Here is a 23958-nt window from a genome sequence, read left to right as displayed (position 1 = left end):
AAGCTTGTGGGTGTCAGAAAGAATTATTTATTTATTTATTTATTTATTTGCAGTTGGTTTACCAGGATAGTCCATTGGGCCAAAAAGAACCCGTTTTCAATGGAGTCCTGGGGAGAAAAGCTCCAGCACAGACAAAAATTAGGTACATACACAAGATTGCTAATAATAATTATACAAAGTAGTAGATAAAACATTTAAGCTCAAAAATTCAAGAAGCATTCAAAACAATACAATCAATGAGGATTAATGTGAAGTAAATGAGCTGAGACAGTAACGTGATTTACATAACAGAGTAGTTATTCAGAAGGAACATAACATTACATTACAGAGTAGTTATTCTGAAGGAACACAAGCTTTGTTAGGTAAAGTTAAGTATCATAAGCATAAAGGAGGTTAAGATGTCATATATTTATGAGGGGTGAGAGCAAGAACAATCCCATTGGGACCTTAGATGTGTATGAAGAGACTTTTTGAACATGTAGTGGTTAGAGGTGGTACGAATGGATGGTGGGAGTGAGTTCCAGAGACGGGAAAGGTTAAAGGATAGTAAGTGTTTACCTGGGGGATAAGATGGTTTATGAACTTCTAGTAGGTTTTGATTGTTGGACCTTAAGACTCTATTTGGTAGGTGCATTTTGAAGGCAGAAGGCAGAAGACAGGGAGGGACAAAGAGAGGGGTTGAGAATGAGCTAAAGTCAGCTGTATATAGATGAGATGATTAGATAGTTCGAGCCAATTTAGTTTTTGGAGAGAGGAACAGTGGTGGGTGGAGGACCTGTGGCTATTAGCGAATTTGGCAATTTTGTTATAGCAGGAGGAAAGCTGGTTTTTTAGAGAGGTCTGAAGATTAGTCAGTAATGGAGCCCCATAGAGAAGAGAGGGGATGAGAAAGGAGGAAGCGAGAGTGATTTTGGAGGAGCTAGTAAGATACTGATTCTGACGGTGGAGCATACCTAGTTTTTGATGAGTTTTTTTAATATTTAGTTGTAGATGGGAGTTGAAATTAAGCCGGTTGTCAATTTGAACACCTAGTAGCTTAGTTTCAGATACCAGTTCCAAGGGTGAGTTATTTTGGCTGGTAATTGAGAAAGGAAGGCAAACATTAGATCCTAAGATATAGGTAGGACTTCATCCCTAAACTACTGAGCATTCAGCTTCATACTATACTGCTAAGTTTTATATAACTAATCACTGCATGATCTCCTTTCAAAGATCTGTTTGATCTTGAAAAAGCACCACAGCAGGATTCACAAAACACGATTTATAGTGGAAAATCTCGCTCTCTCTGACGTCTCGGCCTTAGCCTTCCAGGAGTATAGTACAAATGAAAGAACCCTATCCTTATATACAGAATCAATCAAATAATTAAGACAATCAAACAATCAAATCATTAAAAAATTCTATCTACATAAGCAGCATTTTCCAATTAAAATCCTCATTTAACCCATTTGGGTATAAAGTTTTAAACTTCAATATATTAATCAAAATTGTTTCTATGTTTTGGAAATGTTTTAGTACCCTGGACAATGTTAAACCATGGTTAAATGCTAATTTAAAATTTTCATATAGAAGGGGAAGGAACATTAAAGATTTTTTAGTACGAAGCAGGTTTAGTTTCCCTATAGAAATAGTGACAAAAAATATTAGACATAAAGGGACCTATCAGTGTGGTAATTGCAAGGCATGCAGTTTTGTAACTTACAGCTTTGAGTGTATTAATGACATGCCCTTCAGGGTAAATAATTATTTTAGTTGTAACACAGAGAGGGTTATTTATGCCTTAAAATGCCTGTCATAAATTTTATATAGAAACCAAGAGAGCTTTTAAAGTGAGACTCCTTGAACATATTAGGGACATAATTAATGTTAAAACTGAAAGTCCTGTTGCTCGACATTTTTATGAAATGCATAACAGTGATGAAAAGTTGTTACAAGCATCAATTTTAGAACAAGTATTTGATAATAATTTTGATTTGTTAAAAATTAAACAGATGTTATTGTATAAAGAAACAGTTTATATATTGAAGTTTAAAACTTTATACCCAAATGGGTTAAATGAGATTTTAATTGGAAAATGCTGCTATGTAGATAGAATTTTTAATGATTTGATTGTTTGATTGTCTTAATTATTTGATTGATTCTGTATATAAGATAGGGTTCTTTCATTTGTACTATACTCCTGGAAGGCTAAGGCGAGACGCCAGAGCGAGATTTTCCACAATAAATCGTGTTTGTGAATCCTGCTGTGCTTTTTCAACTTTTCTTTGGTGCTGTTGTTGTTGCTATTGGTTCATGTCTATGGATTCGCTAGCACAGTTTCCACGGTGTTACGTGACACCATGGATGGCAGTCAGCTTTCAATAGACAATTTTGTCAGTAATGTCACAGACAGAGGTGGCGGCAGCTAATGAATAGAACGGTTTGGATAAAAGTATGCGTTATGGGATAAATGGGAAGATGACCGTAATAAACGCTTCGAATCCCTTTTGCAGTGTGGGCAGAAAGAATCTCTTGCGGATAATGTAGAGCAAGCTGTTAATAGAAAATCTAGAGAAAAATGATTAAAGAAACTGCCACTTTCTTTAACATTTGCGGTCTACAAAGATACATACACACTGACATAACACCGTCAGGGTTAAGCGTATTTAAAGATCCTACCACACCCTTCGTCCTCTCTATACTTTCGGATATTGTGTTCCATAAAAGATGGGTATCTGCAGCTCATAATTGTACTACAGAATGGTTGCATATTCTGATAGAACGGGATCGTTTAAAACAAAAAGAACTGTGTATTGACATTAAAAATGTGTAGCGACATATCTAAATGTGTTTGTTGATCTTTTCTGGATGAGTTCTTAATACAGATGAATGATAAATTGAAAGATTATGAACCAACACTAATTGAAAGAAAAAAGGCAAGTTGATAAGAGATCTACGAGACTATGAATTAAATAGAGCATTTGTGTCCAGAACCAATCGAAATAGAGTAAACACGTGAGGTTTCAACAGGAAGCGGACAGGACACGTTCTTTGAATTCATCGGCGTCAGCGTCAGTAAATGGCTACACATCTTTTGAAGGCGGTGGGGTTGATTCGGATTTTCCACATCATCCACAGGCTGAAACTCCAGAGCATCTCGACAGAATTTTCGTGCAGAAAATCCGCAAACACAGAGAGACAATTCACGGCAGAAACGCCAAAGGGAATATACTGAATACACTACATCAGATTCGACCAGACGAGGAGGTTACAAAAGAGGCAGATGGTAGTGTGGCATTTAATATTTTGGACAGTTATGTTGTAAATTTGTCAAATTATGAATTTAATAACAATGAACTCTCAGTGTTAAATTTGGGACTGAAATTCATTCCTACAGTCGTCTCTAGACTACATAATATGCAACTGGATGTGTATAGATTTAGTCGGAAACTGTATTTAAAATACTTTTTTAGTTTAAATACTGAAAGTCAAAATGATGTTTCAGACTCTAATATGTCGAGTTTTGAGGAGAGTTTTTATTCTTGCATATCTGATGAACAAGCCAATGCCTATGTTAAACTTAATACTGAGAAGGTACCCTCAAAAAGTAATTTTATTCCTAGAGTCATGAATTCTGAAGTGTCTAACTTCATTAGAATGGTGAATCATTCTCTAGAAATAGGTTATGAAGAATTTATGTCAAATAAGAATAATATTGAATATAATATGTCTTGTCGAGAGTGGAAGATTTTAATGGATTTGAGTAAAAACAATAATATTGTTTTTAAACCTGCCGACAAGGGCAACAAATTAGTTGTTCTAAATACTAATGATTATTTTGATATGTGCATGCATCATCTTAATGACAATAATATATATGAAACATGTGAGATAGAGAAATATCATACAGCTATACTACAGTATAAAGAGTTGATACAAAAGGGCTTTAGATTAGGGTATTTTGAGATGAAGGATGTTAAGAACAAATTTCAGACAGAAGGTTGTGGCATGGCATATTTTTACTGCCTGCCCAAAATCCATAAAATTATATTAAACCCTCTGGCCGTCCTATAGTGTCAGGTCGCAAATATTTTTTTGAAATGTAGGTATATTTTTACATGACTATTTGTCAGCATATGTTAAAAAATTACCATCTTTTTTAACAGATGTATTTGACTTTTTGAACAAAATTAACAACATTAAATGGAATAAAAATATGTACTGGCTGACAGTGGACGTCAAAAGTCTATATACAAATATTAGTCACGAATTTGGAGTGGAGGCGTTGAGATTGTTTTTGGCCAGTCTCCTGTTTCAGAGTTCATTATTGAGTTATTGTATTTTTCTTTAACCAATAATTTTTTTGAATTTAATCATATTCTTTATCATCAGAAAAGAGGAACAGCCATGGGGGCTTCTTTTGCCCCCATGTATGCTAATTTGGCAATGGGATTTTTTGAGTTGGAATATATTTATAAACATAATTTTTTTCAGCAACATGTCATTAGATATTATAGATATGTAGATGATTTAATTTTTTTGGTGGAAGGGGGCCAGTCTTTAGCCATACAATTTATTTCAGATTTGAAGTCCAATAGGTTCTCTTTGGACTTTGATGGTTTAATTATTGGTACCCGTATACCATTTTTAGATGTGATTCTTGACATCTCCAGTGGTTATAAATTAGTAACTTCAGTAAATAGGAAATTTGAAGGTCCTACGTTATATGTACATGGTAGTAGTGGACATGTCCCACATACTAAACATTCTCTACCTTATGGAGAAATGTTAAGGATATACAGATTATGTAATGAAACAATAATATTTAGAAAAGAATTAGACTTTCTGTATAACTCTTTTTTGTCAAGAGGGTACAATAGATCTATTCTGGATGAAAGTTTCAATAAACTATGTGAGGATTCTTATAGTAAGAATAAAAAGAATGGATTACAGGGGAGGAAATTTGTTCCTTTTATAACACAAAATAAAACACAACTTGAGGCTATGTACTTTGTTACTACTTATGGATGCTATACACGAATTAATCAAAATTGTTTCTATGTTTTGGAAATGTTTTAGTACCCTGGACAATGTTAAACCATGGTTAAATGCTAATTTAAAATTTTCATATAGAAGGAACGAACATTAAAGATTTTTAGTGAAGCAGGTTTAGTTTCCCTATAGAAATAGTGACAAAAAATATTAGACATAAAGGGACCTATCAGTGTGGTAATTGCAAGGCATGCAGTTTTGTAACTTACAGCTTTGAGTGTATTAATGACATGCCCTTCAGGGTAAATAATTATTTTAGTTGTAACACAGAGAGGGTTATTTATGCCTTAAAATGCCCCTGTCATAAATTTTATATAGGGGAAACCAAGAGAGCTTTTAAAGTGAGACTCCTTGAACATATTAGGGACATAATTAATGTTAAAACTGAAAGTCCTGTTGCTCGACATTTTTATGAAATGCATAACAGTGATGAAAAGTTGTTACAAGCATCAATTTTAGAACAAGTATTTGATAATAATTTTGATTTGTTAAAAATTAAACAGATGTTATTGTATAAAGAAACAGTTTATATATTGAAGTTTAAACCTTTATACCCAAATGGGTTAAATGAGGATTTTAATTGGAAAATGCTGCTTATGTAGATAGAATTTTTTAATGATTTGATTGTTTGATTGTCTTAATTATTTGATTGATTCTGTATATAAGGATAGGGTTCTTTCATTTGTACTATACTCCTGGAAGGCTAAGGCCGAGACGTCAGAGAGAGCGAGATTTTCCACAATAAATCGTGTTTTGTGAATCCTGCTGTGGTGCTTTTTCAACTTTTCTTTGGTGCTGTTGTTGTTGCTATTGGTTCATGTCTATGGATTCGCTAGCACAGTTTCCACGGGTGTTACGTGACACCATGGATGGCAGTCAGCTTTCAATAGACAATTTTGTCAGTAATGTCACAGACAGAGGTGAGAGCAGCTAATGAATAGAACCGGTTTGGATAAAAGTAGTACGTTATGGGATAAATGGGAAGATGACCGTAATAAACGCTTCAATCCCTTTTGCAGTGTGGGCAGAAAGAATCTCTTGCCGGATAATGTAGAACATAAGCTGTTAATAGAAAATCTAGAGAAAAAAATGATTAAAGAAACTGCCACTTTCTTTAACATTTGCGGTCTACAAAGATACATAGACACTGAGATAACACCGAGAGGGTTAAGGGTATTTAAAGATCCTACCACACCCTTGACCTCTCTAAAGATTCGGATATTGTGTTCCATAAAAGATGGGTATCTGCAGCTCATAATTGTACTACAGAATGGTTGCATATTCTGATAGAACGGGATCGTTTAAAACAAAAAGAACTGTGTATTGACATTAAAAAAATGTGTAGCGACATATCTAAATGTGTTTCTACATCTTTTCTGGATGAGTTCTTAATACAGATGAATGATAAATTGAAAGATTATGAACTAACACTAATTGAAAGAAAAAAAGGCAAGTTGATAAGAGATCTACGAGACTATGAATTAAATAGAGCATTTGTGTCCAGAACCAATCGAAATAGGGGGCGTAAACACGTGAGGTTTCAACAGGAAGCGGACAGGACACGTTCTTTGAATTCATCGGTCAGCGTCAGAAAATGGCTACACATCTTTTGAAGATGATGGGGTTGATTCGGATTTTCCACATCTTCCACAGGCTGAACATCCAGAGCATCTACGACAGAATTTTCGTGCAGAAAATCCGCAAACACAGAGAGACAATTCACGGCAGAAACGCCAAAGGAATATACTGAATACACTACATCAGATTCGACCAGAGGAGGTTACAAAGAGGCAGATGGTAGTGTGGCATTTAATATTTTGGACAGTTATGTTGTAAATTTGTCAAATTATGAATTTAATAACAATGAACTCTCAGTGTTAAATTTGGGACTGAAATTCATTCCTACAGTCGTCTCTAGACTACATAATATGCAACTGGATGTGTATAGATTTAGTCGGAAACTGTATTTAAAATACTTTTTTAGTTTAAATACTGAAAGTCAAAATGATGTTTCAGACTCTAATATGTCGAGTTTTGAGGAGAGTTTTATTCTTGCATATCTGATGAACAAGCCAATGCCTATGTTAAACTTAATACTGAGAAGGTACCCTCAAAAGTAATTTTATTCCTAGAGTCATGAATTCTGAAGTGTCTAACTTCATTAGAATGGTGAATCATTCTCTAGAAATAGGTTATGAAGAATTTATGTCAAATAAGAATAATATTGAATATAATATGTCTTGTCGAGAGTGGAAGATTTTAATGGATTTGAGTAAAAACAATAATATTGTTTTTAAACCTGCCGACAAGGGCAACAAATTAGTTGTTCTAAATACTAATGATTATTTTGATATGTGCATGCATCATCTTAATGACAATAATATATATGAAACATGTGAGATAGAGAAATATCATACAGCTATACTACAGTATAAAGAGTTGATACAAAAGGGCTTTAGATTAGGGTATTTTGAGATGAAGGATGTTAAGAACAAATTTCAGACAGAAGGTTGTGGCATGGCATATTTTTACTGCCTGCCCAAAATCCATAAAAATTATATTAAACCCTCTGGCCGTCCTATAGTGTCAGGTCGCAAATATTTTTTGCGAAATGTAGGTATATTTTTACATGACTATTTGTCAGCATATGTTAAAAAATTACCATCTTTTTTAACAGATGTATTTGACTTTTTGAACAAAATTAACAACATTAAATGGAATAAAAATATGTACTGGCTGACAGTGGACGTCAAAAGTCTATATACAAATATTAGTCACGAATTTGGAGTGGAGGCGTTGAGATTGTTTTTGGGCGAGTCTCCTGTTTCAGAGTTCATTATTGAGTTATTGTATTTTTCTTTAACCAATAATTTTTTTGAATTTAATCATATTCTTTATCATCAGAAAGAGGAACAGCCATGGGGCTTCTTTTGCCCCCATGTATGCTAATTTGGTAATGGGATTTTTTGAGTTGGAATATATTTATAAACATAATTTTTTTCAGCAACATGTCATTAGATATTATAGATATGTAGATGATTTAATTTTTTTGGTGGAAGGGGGCCAGTCTTTAGCCATACAATTTATTTCAGATTTGAAGTCCAATAGGTTCTCTTTGGACTTTGATGGTTTAATTATTGGTACCATTATACCATTTTAGATGTGATTCTTGACATCTCCAGTGGTTATAAATTAGTAACTTCAGTAAATAGGAAATTTGAAGGTCCTACGTTATATGTACATGGTAGTAGTGGACATGTCCCACATACTAAACATTCTCTACCTTATGGAGAAATGTTAAGGATATACAGATTATGTAATGAAACAATAATATTTAGAAAAGAATTAGACTTTCTGTATAACTCTTTTTGTCAAGAGGGTACAATAGATCTATTCTGGATGAAAGTTTCAATAAACTATGTGAGGATTCTTATAGTAAGAATAAAAAGAATGGATTACAGGGGAGGAAATTTGTTCCTTTTATAACACAAAATAAAACACAACTTGAGGCTATGTACTTTGTTACTACTTATGGATGCTATACAATCGAATTAATCAAAATTGTTTCTATGTTTTGGAAATGTTTTAGTACCCTGGACAATGTTAAACCATGGTTAAATGCTAATTTAAAATTTTCATATAGAAGGAGCGAACATTAAAGATTTTTAGTACGAAGCAGGTTTAGTTTCCCTATAGAAATAGTGACAAAAATATTAGACATAAAGGGACCTATCAGTGTGGTAATTGCAAGGCATGCAGTTTTGTAACTTACAGCTTTGAGTGTATTAATGACATGCCCTTCAGGGTAAATAATTATTTTAGTTGTAACACAGAGAGGGTTATTTATGCCTTAAAATGCCCCTGTCATAAATTTTATATAGGGGAAACCAAGAGAGCTTTTAAAGTGAGACTCCTTGAACATATTAGGGACATAATTAATGTTAAAACTGAAAGTCCTGTTGCTCGACATTTTATGAAATGCATAACAGTGATGAAAAGTTGTTACAAGCATCAATTTTAGAACAAGTATTTGATAATAATTTTGATTTGTTAAAAATTAAACAGATGTTATTGTATAAAGAAACAGTTTATATATTGAAGTTTAAAACTTTATACCCAAATGGGTTAAATGAGGATTTTAATTGGAAAATGCTGCTTATGTAGATAGAATTTTTTAATGATTTGATTGTTTGATTGTCTTAATTATTTGATTGATTCTGTATATAAGGATAGGGTTCTTTCATTTGTACTATACTCCTGGAAGGCTAAGGCCGAGACGTCAGAGAGAGCGAGATTTTCCACAATAAATCGTGTTTTGTGAATCCTGCTGTGGTGCTTTTTCAACTTTTCTTTGGTGCTGTTGTTGTTGCTATTGGTTCATGTCTATGGATTCGCTAGCACAGTTTCCACGGGTGTTACGTGACACCATGGATGGCAGTCAGCTTTCAATAGACAATTTTGTCAGTAATGTCACGGACAGAGGTGAGCGGCAGCTAATGAATAGAACCGGTTTGGATAAAAGTAGTACGTTATGGGATAAATGGGAAGATGACCGTAATAAACGCTTCCCGAATCCCTTTTGCAGTGTGGGCAGAAAGAATCTCTTGCCGGATAATGTAGAACGCAAGCTGTTAATAGAAAATCTAGAGAAAAAAATGATTAAAGAAACTGCCACTTTCTTTAACATTTGCGGTCTACAAAGATACATAGACACTGAGATAACACCGAGAGGGTTAAGGGTATTTAAAGATCCTACCACACCCTTCGACCTCTCTAAAGATTCGGATATTGTGTTCCATAAAAGATGGGTATCTGCAGCTCATAATTGTACTACAGAATGGTTGCATATTCTGATAGAACGGGATCGTTTAAAACAAAAAGAACTGTGTATTGACATTAAAAAAATGTGTAGCGACATATCTAAATGTGTTTCTACATCTTTTCTGGATGAGTTCTTAATACAGATGAATGATAAATTGAAAGATTATGAACTAACACTAATTGAAAGAAAAAAAGGCAAGTTGATAAGAGATCTACGAGACTATGAATTAAATAGAGCATTTGTGTCCAGAACCAATCGAAATAGGGGGCGTAAACACGTGAGGTTTCAACAGGAAGCGGACAGGACACGTTCTTTGAATTCATCGGCGTCAGCGTCAGAAAATGGCTACACATCTTTTGAAGATGATGGGGTTGATTCGGATTTTCCACATCTTCCACAGGCTGAACATCCAGAGCATCTACGACAGAATTTTCGTGCAGAAAATCCGCAAACACAGAGAGACAATTCATGGCAGAAACGCCAAAGGGAATATACTGAATACACTACATCAGATTCGACCAGACGAGGAGGTTACAAAAGAGGCAGATGGTAGTGTGGCATTTAATATTTTGGACAGTTATGTTGTAAATTTGTCAAATTATGAATTTAATAACAATGAACTCTCAGTGTTAAATTTGGGACTGAAATTCATTCCTACAGTCGTCTCTAGACTACATAATATGCAACTGGATGTGTATAGATTTAGTCGGAAACTGTATTTAAAATACTTTTTTAGTTTAAATACTGAAAGTCAAAATGATGTTTCAGACTCTAATATGTCGAGTTTTGAGGAGAGTTTTTATTCTTGCATATCTGATGAACAAGCCAATGCCTATGTTAAACTTAATACTGAGAAGGTACCCTCAAAAAGTAATTTTATTCCTAGAGTCATGAATTCTGAAGTGTCTAACTTCATTAGAATGGTGAATCATTCTCTAGAAATAGGTTATGAAGAATTTATGTCAAATAAGAATAATATTGAATATAATATGTCTTGTCGAGAGTGGAAGATTTTAATGGATTTGAGTAAAAACAATAATATTGTTTTTAAACCTGCCGACAAGGGCAACAAATTAGTTGTTCTAAATACTAATGATTATTTTGATATGTGCATGCATCATCTTAATGACAATAATATATATGAAACATGTGAGATAGAGAAATATCATACAGCTATACTACAGTATAAAGAGTTGATACAAAAGGGCTTTAGATTAGGGTATTTTGAGATGAAGGATGTTAAGAACAAATTTCAGACAGAAGGTTGTGGCATGGCATATTTTTACTGCCTGCCCAAAATCCATAAAAATTATATTAAACCCTCTGGCCGTCCTATAGTGTCAGGTCGCAAATATTTTTTGCGAAATGTAGGTATATTTTTACATGACTATTTGTCAGCATATGTTAAAAAATTACCATCTTTTTTAACAGATGTATTTGACTTTTTGAACAAAATTAACAACATTAAATGGAATAAAAATATGTACTGGCTGACAGTGGACGTCAAAAGTCTATATACAAATATTAGTCACGAATTTGGAGTGGAGGCGTTGAGATTGTTTTTGGGCGAGTCTCCTGTTTCAGAGTTCATTATTGAGTTATTGTATTTTTCTTTAACCAATAATTTTTTTGAATTTAATCATATTCTTTATCATCAGAAAAGAGGAACAGCCATGGGGGCTTCTTTTGCCCCCATGTATGCTAATTTGGCAATGGGATTTTTTGAGTTGGAATATATTTATAAACATAATTTTTTTCAGCAACATGTCATTAGATATTATAGATATGTAGATGATTTAATTTTTTTGGTGGAAGGGGGCCAGTCTTTAGCCATACAATTTATTTCAGATTTGAAGTCCAATAGGTTCTCTTTGGACTTTGATGGTTTAATTATTGGTACCCGTATACCATTTTTAGATGTGATTCTTGACATCTCCAGTGGTTATAAATTAGTAACTTCAGTAAATAGGAAATTTGAAGGTCCTACGTTATATGTACATGGTAGTAGTGGACATGTCCCACATACTAAACATTCTCTACCTTATGGAGAAATGTTAAGGATATACAGATTATGTAATGAAACAATAATATTTAGAAAAGAATTAGACTTTCTGTATAACTCTTTTTTGTCAAGAGGGTACAATAGATCTATTCTGGATGAAAGTTTCAATAAACTATGTGAGGATTCTTATAGTAAGAATAAAAAGAATGGATTACAGGGGAGGAAATTTGTTCCTTTTATAACACAAAATAAAACACAACTTGAGGCTATGTACTTTGTTACTACTTATGGATGCTATACACCGGAATTAATCAAAATTGTTTCTATGTTTTGGAAATGTTTTAGTACCCTGGACAATGTTAAACCATGGTTAAATGCTAATTTAAAATTTTCATATAGAAGGGGAACGAACATTAAAGATTTTTTAGTACGAAGCAGGTTTAGTTTCCCTATAGAAATAGTGACAAAAAATATTAGACATAAAGGGACCTATCAGTGTGGTAATTGCAAGGCATGCAGTTTTGTAACTTACAGCTTTGAGTGTATTAATGACATGCCCTTCAGGGTAAATAATTATTTTAGTTGTAACACAGAGAGGGTTATTTATGCCTTAAAATGCCCCTGTCATAAATTTTATATAGGGGAAACCAAGAGAGCTTTTAAAGTGAGACTCCTTGAACATATTAGGGACATAATTAATGTTAAAACTGAAAGTCCTGTTGCTCGACATTTTTATGAAATGCATAACAGTGATGAAAAGTTGTTACAAGCATCAATTTTAGAACAAGTATTTGATAATAATTTTGATTTGTTAAAAATTAAACAGATGTTATTGTATAAAGAAACAGTTTATATATTGAAGTTTAAAACTTTATACCCAAATGGGTTAAATGAGGATTTTAATTGGAAAATGCTGCTTATGTAGATAGAATTTTTTAATGATTTGATTGTTTGATTGTCTTAATTATTTGATTGATTCTGTATATAAGGATAGGGTTCTTTCATTTGTACTATACTCCTGGAAGGCTAAGGCCGAGATGTCAGAGAGAGCGAGATTTTCCACAATAAATCGTGTTTTGTGAATCCTGCTGTGGTGCTTTTTCAACTTTTCTTTGGTGCTGTTGTTGTTGCCATCTGTTTGATCTTGCCCAGTAAAAAACTAATAATAATTATAAATAATATAATAAGAACTAATAATAAAAAACTAATAATAATTATAAATAAATAATTATAATAATAACAGTAATAAACTAAACTGTGATGGAAAAAATGTTGTTGTGGTCTTGTCCACAGACTTGCAAACTGAAAATAAAACAAAGTACTTCATATTGAGCATAGAGCTCCGAAATCTTTGTCACAAAGCTTGTGGGTGTCAGAAAGAATTATTTATTTATTTGCAGTTGGTTTACCAGGATAGTCCATTGGGCCAAAAATAACCCGTTTTCAATGGAGTCCTGGGGAGAAAAGCTCCAGCACAGACAAAAATTAGGTACATACACAAGATTGCTAATAATAATTATACAAAGTAGTAGATAAAACATTTAAGCTCAAAAATTCAAGAAGCATTCAAAACAATACAATCAATGAGGATTAATGTGAAGTAAATGAGATGAGACAGTAACGTGATTTACATAACAGAGTAGTTATTCAGAAGGAACATAACATTACATTACAGAGTAGTTATTCTGAAGGAACACAAGCTTTGTTAGGTAAAGTTAAGTATCATAAGCATAAAGGAGGTTAAGATGTCATATATTTATGAGGGGTGAGAGCAAGAACAATCCCATTGGGACCTTAGATGTGTATGAAGAGACTTTTTGAACATGTAGTGGTTAGAGGTGGTACGAATGGATGGTGGGAGTGAGTTCCAGAGACGGGAAAGGTTAAAGGATAGTAAGTGTTTACCTGGGGGATAAGATGGTTTATGAACTTCTAGTAGGTTTTGATTGTTGGACCTTAAGACTCTATTTGGTAGGTGCATTTTGAAGGCAGAAGACAGGGAGGGACAAAGAGAGGGGTTGAGAATGAGCTTATGAGCTAAAGTCAGCTGTATATAGATGAGATGATTAGATAGTTCGAGCCAATTTAGTTTTTGGAGAGAGGAACAGTGGTGGGTGGAGGACCTGTGGCTATTAGCGAATTTGGCAATTTTGTTATAGCAGGAGGAAAGCTGTTTTTTTAGAGAGGTCTGAAGATTAGTCAGTAATGGAGCCCCATAGAGAAGAGAGGGGATGAGAAAGGAGGAAGCGAGAGTGATTTTGGAGGAGCTAGTAAGATACTGATTCTGATGGTAGAGCATACCTAGTTTTTGATGAGTTTTTTTAATATTTAGTTGTAGATGGGAGTGGAAATTAAGCCGGTTGTCAATTTGAACACCTAGTAGCTTAGTTTCAGATACCAGTTCCAAGGGTGAGTTATTTTGGCTGGTAATTGAGAAAGAGTTTATATCGAAGGAAGTGGATTTGGAGGGGGTAAATACCATTAGTTTTGTTTTGGAGGCATTGAGTGCTAAGTGACTTATTTTCATCCAATGCTCAGTAATTGAGAAAGCTTCCTGAGTGAGTTTTTGGAGCAGAGAGGAAGAGGTGGCAGAGCAGATAATGGTAGAATCATCTGCATATTGGATGATGTTTGCAAATGGAATGGATTTGTGGAAATTGTTTATAAATATATTAAAGAGGAGGGGACCAAGAATAGATCCTTGGGGAACTCCAGTGGGGGTACTAAGGAAAGAGGAAGTGGCCTTCTTCCATATTACAGCTTGGTATCTATTTGATAAATAACTGGAGAACCAATTTATGGAGGAGGGAGAGAGGTTAAGTTCTGACAGTATGGATAAGAGCAGGCTGTGTGAGATAGTATCGAAAGCCTTGGAGATGTCAAGTAGTAAGGTAGAGACAATGTGGCAGGAATCACGTGCTCTATTAACAGTCTCAAGAAAGGACAGGAGGGCTGTCATAGTGCTATGATTTGGCCTGAATCCGTGTTGTGTAGGGGTTAAAAGGTTGTTATCTAAGAGATGTGGTAAGAGTTGAAGCTGGATACACTTTTCCAGAAGTTTAGATATGGGGGACAGGATAGCAATAGGACGGAAGTTGTTGACGTTGCAATTGTTGCCTCCTTTATGGAGGGGGATGATAAAGGCTTGCTTCCACAGTAAGGGCACTGTGCATTCATGGATGGAGCGGTTGATTAGAATGCTAATGGGATAGGCAATTGCTTCTGCGGCTATACTTAGGAAGTAAGAGGGTATGTTGTCAGGAGCGTTGGTACCTGGCTTCAGTTTCTGAAGGAGTTTCTTTATAGTGGAAGTGGGTATAGGTTTAAATGAGAATAGAGAAGAGTGGGGAGAGAGAGAATTTGAGGAAGATACGGGTGAAGAGGGGGTTAGAGTAGTGGATGAGGTGGAAGATAGACAGTGAGAAGATGAGAGTGAGGAGGTAGTGGTAATGAGGGGAGGGTTGTTTGCAGGAGAGGGTGGGGGTGTATTAGATAATGAGGTGGGGCATTAGACACCAGGAGAGGATCGAGAGCCAATCAGTCAGTGGAGCATAGGTTACAGGAGAGTAAGTTGTAGCAGGGTAAGAAGGGTTCAATATTTAATAGGTAAAGTGGGCAAAAGTATGGGTGAGAAAGTGGGGAGTGCAAGTAAATGCAGAGAAAAAGCAAGAAAAGAGTGAAGAAAAGTAATGACAATGAGGAGGGGACGCCCACTAGTGGCCAAATGCAGAAATGTACTAGGCCCACTAGGAAGGACTTGGGACTGAATAGGATGGAATAAGGAAGAGCTGGAAAACTCAGATAAAGATGGGAGAGAGAATGGAGAGGGAGAAATAAGAAGGGTTTAGGCTGCTGGCTGTCCTGGCAGGGAGATAGCTTACAAAAACTAACAAGCAGGAGTTAAAAGATGTAGAAGCCCAAGTAGCAACAGATGCACATACTTTCTCAGTTTCCACTGGGAGACTCTGTTCCAATTTCCAAAATGGGGATTGAGGCAGCAGAGCAGTATATTTCCTACGCAAAAGTGTGGATAGAGTAGGTAACTTTAGTTGAGAGTATGTATCCACCCAGGCGAGGTCCCAAGGGAAAAATACAGGGCAAAAGCTGGAGGTAGGAGGTAGAGATGAGTAGAGTTAGTAACAAAATAATAGTAACAACACCTTATTACCTAAAAGAAGTAGTAAGCAGGTAAAAGAAAGAAACATAAGCACAATACAGTCAGTAAAGCAGACAATAATACAATATCCTGGTGCTATAGACTCTATTAATATGAGTAAAACACATCTGAACTCAGCAGGCCTACTTTGCAAACGAGTGATCAACTTGTTCTATCAATAAACAGTAAAAGTTATATACAACCATGTGAAAAGAAAGCAATGTCGCCAGGAGATATTCTAATCAATTCAGGAGACACAAAAAACTAATCAGATAAACAGTAAAAGCTATATACAACCATATAAAAGAGAGCAATGTCGCCAGGAGATATTCAAAATCACTTCTGGAGACACAAAAACTAATCAAAAGCTCTATAACAGCTGCAGACTATAACAAGCAGTATCAAAAACAAATATTCCTGCAGTATGCAAGTTAATATTATAAACCTAGAGCGAATACATCAGCGACCAGCCAGGCGTTTGTGAGGGTAACACAGAAAGAACACCTTAAAGAATAAGTGTAGCATGTTTACCTAGATCAAATGAATGACATAAACCTTTCAGGTATGAAAATGCAGGCTATGTGGAGAGGCTGCATTCCTGATTAGGCATCTTAGGTGGAAGAAACTTTCAGTAATTGCTTACTGTACCTATTCTGGGATCTGTGTTTCTTTTACAGTAGATTTGTGAAATGCTCATAATGGTTAGGTAGGCATTTTTGCCACAGAGCACTGTGAATCTAAAGTCAAAAATGTTTGAAACAGACCAGGAAAGAGGGGTCTGTCTGTCCTTTACACACATACTTCCATCAGCTTTGAAAATCCAGTGGTAAAGGAAACAGCTGTGGGAGTACCACCTGTTTACTAGCTATGCACTGACTTGAGATTTTTGAAGAGGTATGGAGCTACCTGAAGTATTATTGTAACCAGCCTGATCCAGTGTTTGCAAAAAAACATTGAATAAATGGTACAAACTCCATTATGCTGAGGGGTAAAACTCTGCCTGCACTGCAGATGACCTCTCTTCGACTAGCAGCATTGAGAAGGAACTGGAGGAATCAGCTGGGGGAGCATGAGACTGAGCAGCTGATGCTGGCTAACCCATCTTGGGGGTGGATAGAGAGGCTGCTTAGGATCACAGCAATAGCTGCAGTAAGAGTTTGTGAGCTCTGCGCTAGAAGCAGTATACTACTGAGTTGGGAGGTTGCTCAAGCATGTTAACAAGCATTCACCTCCAGAAAGGCTGCCATGAGGTGGGAGGGGCTAGAGCACAATTGCCAGCAGCAGTATGATGCTGCAGTAGCAATCTCCACAATCATCTTATCAGCCCCAGATGTGGATCAGGTAAAGCCTGGAAGAGGCTATGGAAGTTTCTGGTAGGCCCAGTGAATGAGGAAAGTAGCTGGTAGCAGCTGATGGTCAGCCGTGAGGAGATAAGGGTGAGAAAATATGTTGAACAAGTGTATTATTTATTTTATGCAGAAAATATGGCAAGGCACTATTGAAGCTCTCAGGTCCACTTTCAGCGGGCATATGTTTGTAGCTGTAGCATGTTTAAATTTGTCCATTCCCCAGTTTGTGTTACTTCTGCTGAGAGTTCTTCCCAATGTTTCTGTCTGGACCCTATGGTGTATATATTGTTTCTTGATGAAAAGGAATTCTGCTTTGGCCATCATTTAAAGTTTGTGTTGTAAAAGCTAAAAAAGTACATAACACATACATCAGTTGTTTTAGCAGATCTGCTTGAAGCTTGTTGTGTAGTTGTCTCAGAGAAAATGTTGTCTTTGAATTAGGTTTAGAACTGCATGACAATTTATCTCTAGTAAGACCTGTTTAAAGTATTTATTAAGTCAGTCTTATTCTTTCACCTCTCTCATCACTTGGCTTTCTACCCTTTTATATTAACATATTTTTCTTCTTTCATTGTTTGAGTTGAGTGGATTATAACATGCTGCATTTTACAGTGCCAGTGTCTGTGTGTGTGTGTGTGGGGGGGGGGCTTCTTCTTAATTTGGCTGTTGACTGTAGGCAACATCAGAGCAAGATGTTTCTCTCTGGTTTCAACATTTGCTTCCGTAGACAGAAAGGTGTTATAAATAAATTTTAGTGTAAGTGAACTTTATGGAGTGGGGTTTATGACGTTTTAGCATGAAATTCTCATTCACACCTTGTCTCATTTCTTAAGTTATATTTTTTTAAGTCCATGCCAGATACAAAGTTGCATTCTTCATTAAATGGACTACTGATTGATTTCACTACATTTAATAGTGTACAGATCAGCTTATGTAGAGCTTCTTGAACTGTATATATAGCTTACTGTAAACTTTGACAACATTTTCAAATGGCTCAGCAGCTGATTGTATAAAAATGGTTCTGTTCAGCAGAACAAAGTGCTTCACTTGCTAGTAGGTGTATGAAGCTTTCCATGTTCCTCATGTTAACACTTTTTTATTTGATGTTTAGGGCCCCCCTGGTGGTGGTTTCAGGGGTGAAAAAGGTGAACCAGGTGAACCAGGAAAAAGAGTAAGTATAAATTAAACAAAACTATGAACTAATGTTTGTCTGTTCAGTTCTTTTCGTACGACATTGCTCCACAATGAGTTCAGATTCTGCAGAATTCTCATACTTGGCCAATATGGCAACCATTAAAACACGACAAAGAATAGAACATGCATTTCTTCTTTCATTGATGCACTAGGGTTTTAAAATGATGAGTTGTTGAAGTTATTGAATCACTGGATCTTAGCACATCTGCCAGAATTTGACAAAACAATGTACCAAATATATGTATATTTATACAGCCAGTCAGAGCTTAACCAGTTTCAAGGTTGTGCTGTAACAGAGAGCTGTACATACCTCTCAACCTCTTAGTGCAAGAAGTCTGAACAAAGCCTAAATAATGGGGGGACAAAAGCCTAAAAAATAGGGACAGATTTTAAATATTGGTCTTATAAACTTGGAAAGTTGCTAGAATAACAGGATTTGTGTTAGCATGCATTTTTTTGAAGGATATGAAATCTGTAACTCAAATGTAATTTATTATGGAGTGACTTCAGTTCTCAGTGTTTTACCAGAAAAGCACAACTTTTATGTGGAACAGACCAAAAATATGATGCAAAAATCTGGAAAGTTGAGAGGTATGGATCATGGAGCTGTACTGCTTTAATTCATTAGTAGCTATGAATAAGCACACATGAGAAGACACAGTAATGGACAATAAATTCTATGTATTTGTTTTTAGTTTTGAAAAATAAATACAGAGTAATGATAACAATAAAAAAACAAGTAATATTAGAATTGTCCTAAATCAGTAGTCAATATACAGTGTAGTATTAAATGGCATTTCATTGTGCCCCAGTGATTTATGGACTCTTTAATCATAATATCATCTTCCTCCCCTCTGTCTGATTATAACTAGATTACTAACCACCCCAATCTGACCTCTGTGATCTAACAGTATCACTTCTAGTACTTCAGTTTTACTGCTGTCATGATACTCTTAGCAAATAGACAGTTTCCCAGTACTAATTCCCTCCCTTCCTCACACAAGCTAGCCCATCCCATTCCTCCTCCTCCTCATCCTATTCCCATCCTTCCTAAACGTTATGTTTCTCATAATATTCCTATGTTCAAAATGATCAATGCCAGACTTAGCCCAGCTATTGTTTAGCCACCTCTCTCTAATAATTGTAAATATCTACCCTTCCTACATTGACCACTTCCAGACCATTAAATGTGTTTCCTGCATGACTTTCATTAGTTAGCAGAATTTGCATGTCTTTCTAACACTCACTGCTAACTTTATGAACTTATTTCCCTGTTCTCAACTTTTTCAGATCAGTTTTTTAAAAATATTATTATTTTTATAAGAAATTCTGAAGTGAAGAGACAAACTGTATATAATGGTTAATGTAGAACATACTACTGTAAACCAAGAAATCAAAAAGAATTTCATGTCCCTGTTTTGCTAATGTATATGTGTGTACAGTGACAGGACTGTACATGTGCAGCTTTATTAATCCTGAAATGCTTAAATGTACTTGGCTTGTTTTGTCATAAAATAGGGTGAGTTCTGTTTAATTAGTACAATGGAAAGATAATGAACAAGGTGCTCATAGTCAGTAGATTTGTATGTATGAGCTGAGTTCCATAACAGAGTTTGAAGGAAACTATATCCTATGTGAAAGCAAACAGATGGATAAAGAATGATTTGTTTCTGGGGCTAAAGTTGGGAGTATTTTCTTTGCTTAAAGTTTTATATTGTAGGAGTTGTACAAAGATTTGACTGGGTGTCTGAAAGAGATTTCTTCCAGAAGAGGCACTGGAGGAAGCCTTGCAAGTAAGATTTGTGTTTTAAAATTCTGTAAGTAAGACTCTGATTTTCTGGTTTTATTGTGACACAAAAAAACTCTACATATGGTAATATATTTTTGACCATCACTTACAGCCTGCAGGTAGAATTGGGTTACATGGTTGCTGTTGTAAAGCCTGTAAGTTATATGAAGAATGCCTCCTGCATGAACTGTTTTGTAAAGTAAGCTATTGTTGCATTTTTAAGTTCATAGGTTCATAGTCAAGTTGTCCTTGTGGGACATTTTAAGCCCATTCAATTTCCCTTTCAAAAGTGGGAATTAAATCCTGTACTTTGTGTCTGTGAGATAAATACCTTAACTGTTATACCCACCACCAGTTTGTTTAAAGCTGAACTAATGTACTAAGTACTGTATTCACCATAAGCCCTCAAAAATAAATAGCCAATTATTAATGGATAATGTTCTTTTGTAAAGAAGTTCCTAGCAAAGTTCTGCTGTTGTTAAGAAACTATTTTGTCACAGGCTACTTAACCAAAGCAGGTTTTGTTGTGTTTTGAGCCCAACCTTCTTTATATCAACTGAATAAAAACTAAAATACCTGTTTAAAAATGTAGATGTTACGTTGTCAATCTCGCCTTCATTCTTGCTGGATGGGTTTGGAGCCGATCCTCAGCTCCGACTCGGCCACTCTAAAAGTTTGGGAGCTAGTTCCACCGGCTCGAGGCTCCCCTATATCCCATAATGCTAGGCACTAACTCCTCAGATCTCGTTTGCCGCTACAGTGATCGAGGTGCGTTCTTACCGGCTCAGGTTAGTTTTGGTATAGAAACTAGTTTTCTTAGCCTTTTTCCCCTTATTTTAAGTTAGTTTTTTATATAGAGTTATTGTAAAGTAGTCTATCCATTCCCTGTTAATTTCCACCCCCTTTTTCCAAAAATCTATAGAAATTTTCCCTCGGGTCTTAGGCCCAGTCCCTCCCTTCCTAGTAGTGAGTGACTGTGTTTTGTAGGGATTTTATTAATAATTATCTTTAACTTAATTTAAGTTAGTTTAATTATATTTTAAGTGTAATCGGTGTGTGTGTGTGTGTGTGTGTGTGTGTGTGTGTGTGTGTGTGTGTGTGTTGTGTGGTTACACTTTCCCCTTAGATATGTCTAAGGAATCAAAGGTCTCAGGCTTTAAGAAGTGTGACTCGTGCTGTCAGAAGATGTCTCTGACAGACGGTCACACTTCTTGTGTGTACTGCCTGGGACCTTTGCACCTGCAGGACTCATGTGCTGTTTGCCATGGCTTCAGCCCTAGAGTCCTGCAGGAGTGAAAAAATAAACTCATTTTAAGGGGTTTATTGAAGCCTGAGGGTCCCTCGACTCAATCATCGGGGAAACCCTCTAAGCCTTCCAGACCTTCGGCTCCAGCCTCTGAGCCGTCTTCTGGACGTCCTAAGGCTATTCGAACATCGGCTCCGGCCGGAGCTGATGAATCTCGAATAAAAGCCCCTACGGTGTCCTCGGCTCCGGCTGGAGCCAAGGAAGACATAGCTGAGTCGGCTCCGATCAAGTTGTCGGAACCGACATCTAGAAAACGGTCCTGTTCTCCATCTATCGGCTCCGTTCATTCAGCTCCAGCATCTCCTTTGCTGTCTGAATGGAGCCATAGATCCCACTCTTCTAGGTCTTCCAGGTTATCGGACCATGACCTTCAGAGAGTAGTGAGTCGACTTCTTAAGTCCGAGGCACTTGCCCAGATGCTTCAAAGTCCGACTCAACAGTCGAGAATGATTCCCATCACTCAAAATGTTCCTCCTCTGACTCTTTTGAGTTCGGAGCCGGGGCGGCTCAGACCTGAGACTGTGGTGGCGTCGGAACCGATACCTTTGTCTTCGGTTCCGTCATCTGCTCCGATGTCTTCCTTGGAAGAATCTCGGCGCCGGACTTCCCTCGTCGGCTCCGAGGAGGCGAGTGGCATTGGACCCTTGTCCGACCCCGCTCTCCCTCTCGGTGCTTCGGCGCTGGTGAGTTCGGCTCCGACATCGGCCTTGGAGCCATCACTGTCTGTGCCGGGGGAGGTTTTCAGTTTTTCGGAATGGAGACCTCCGGCTCTGCCTAACAGGGGTGCCTTCGCGGTCATGAGGAGCGTGTTAGAACCAGGTTCAACTCCACAGTCGGCTCCTTCTGCCCTTCCCCCCATGGTGCCTCCGGTGATTTCTACTCACTCTCTCATCCCCAACCGTAGAGAGCTCCTCAAGTTTCCCCAGTGGGGATCTCCTCCTCTTCCGAGGCCTCTCCTGATCCTGTAGGAGAGCCCCCTAGGAAGAGGCAGTGCAAGAGGAAGCACATTGACTCCCCTGAGTCTGTCACCTCTGACACTGATTTAGAGGATTCTGAAGGTTCCCCTCGTTCCCCCTCTGAAGATGTCTCCTTTGTAGACATCCTTGAAATCTTAAAACAGAGGGGGAATTGGCCATCCCTCAACCCTTCAGAGGATGAATCAGTGTATCTTGAGGCGTTTGGCTCTCGCCCTTCCACCTCCTGGGTGTCCCCTCCCTTTGACCCCCTTATGCAAGTGGTGGCAAAGAAGACTTGGGCGGCTCCTGATTCAGTGGAACCCACCCCCAGGAGACCATCAAAATTCATAATGGCCCCCAAGGACAAAGAATTTTTGACCAAAGGCGTCTCTGTTGATGCTATGGTGGTGGCTGCGGCCACCAAGAAGGAGTTAGCTGATCCTTCGGTGCCTGTTCATCCTCCTAACAAAGATTCTAGGTTGATGGACAGGTATGGGAAGCGGATGTTCTCGTCAGTGACCTTTTCTATGAGATCGCTGAATTACCTGTGTCATTTCACTCGTCTTCAGAGCGTTTTGCTCAAGAAAGCGAGTGAAATGTTGAAGGACCCAACAGCTGCGGGTTTTCAGGATAGGATGAACTCTCAGCTGGCAACCCTTAATTCTATAACTAACTCCTCCATGCGCCTCCTTTCATATGCGGCGGATGGAGCAAGTAGAGCGGCAGGTACAGGTGTAGCCCTGCGTAGGCATGCCTGGATGCGGCTATGTAACTTTGCGGACCCTTTCAAGGCGTCCTTCACTAATTCCCCCTTTGATGGATCATCCCTCTTTGGTCCTCAAGTGAAGGAAACCCTGACTAGGTGCGAGACTGATGGCAAAACTCTCTCTGCCGTCGGAGTCCGTTTTTCTACTCCTTCTAGACCTTACCCCAAAGGCCAGAAGGGGGGGAAAGATGTGGTTCCGCAAACAGTCTCAAGGAGATTTGCCGGACTCATAGAGTCGATTCCCCTCTAGAGGCAGAGGGGGGAACAATAATGGTAGATGCCATCCTAGAGGCAGAGGGGGCCCGCAGAATCAGGGCAGTCGAGAATCCTTTTCCGACAAGCCCTTTCAGCATCCCTGAGGTGTTGCCCGACTGTCCACCTTTGGAGGCAGTCGGGGGAAGGTTGTCACTGTACCCAGAAGCCTGGCTATCCCTAACTCGAGACAATTGGGTACAGTCTATCATTTCCGAAGGCTACAGAATCCCTTTCCTTTTCATTCCGAAGCAATCCAAAAAATCCCTTCCAGACGTTCCACCCAGTCAAAGGGAACAAGCAGCTTTAGAAATTTCAAAGCTGCTCGCAAAAAG

General features: G+C 37.2%; 1 protein-coding gene across 4 annotated transcripts in view; it reads left to right on the top strand.

Moving 5' to 3' along the window:
- The window catches only part of COL4A5 (collagen type IV alpha 5 chain), a 3591008-nt gene that overhangs the window by 1639017 nt on the left and 1928033 nt on the right, over window positions 1-23958 (top strand). For all 4 annotated transcript variants that reach the window (XM_044057208.1, XM_044057205.1, XM_044057207.1 and 1 more), the window contains exon 16: window positions 18472-18531. In XM_044057208.1, the coding sequence (XP_043913143.1) occupies window positions 18472-18531 (60 nt within the window). The remainder of the gene's footprint in view (window positions 1-18471; window positions 18532-23958) is intronic.

Source organism: Protopterus annectens, chromosome 15.part0, assembly GCF_019279795.1.
Source record: "Protopterus annectens isolate FY-2018-M chromosome 15.part0, PAN1.0, whole genome shotgun sequence".
In the NCBI taxonomy this organism is placed as follows: domain Eukaryota; kingdom Metazoa; phylum Chordata; order Ceratodontiformes; family Protopteridae; genus Protopterus; species Protopterus annectens.
The sequence above is the reverse complement of the archived record's forward strand: the minus strand, read 5'-3'. Positions and strand labels throughout refer to the sequence as shown.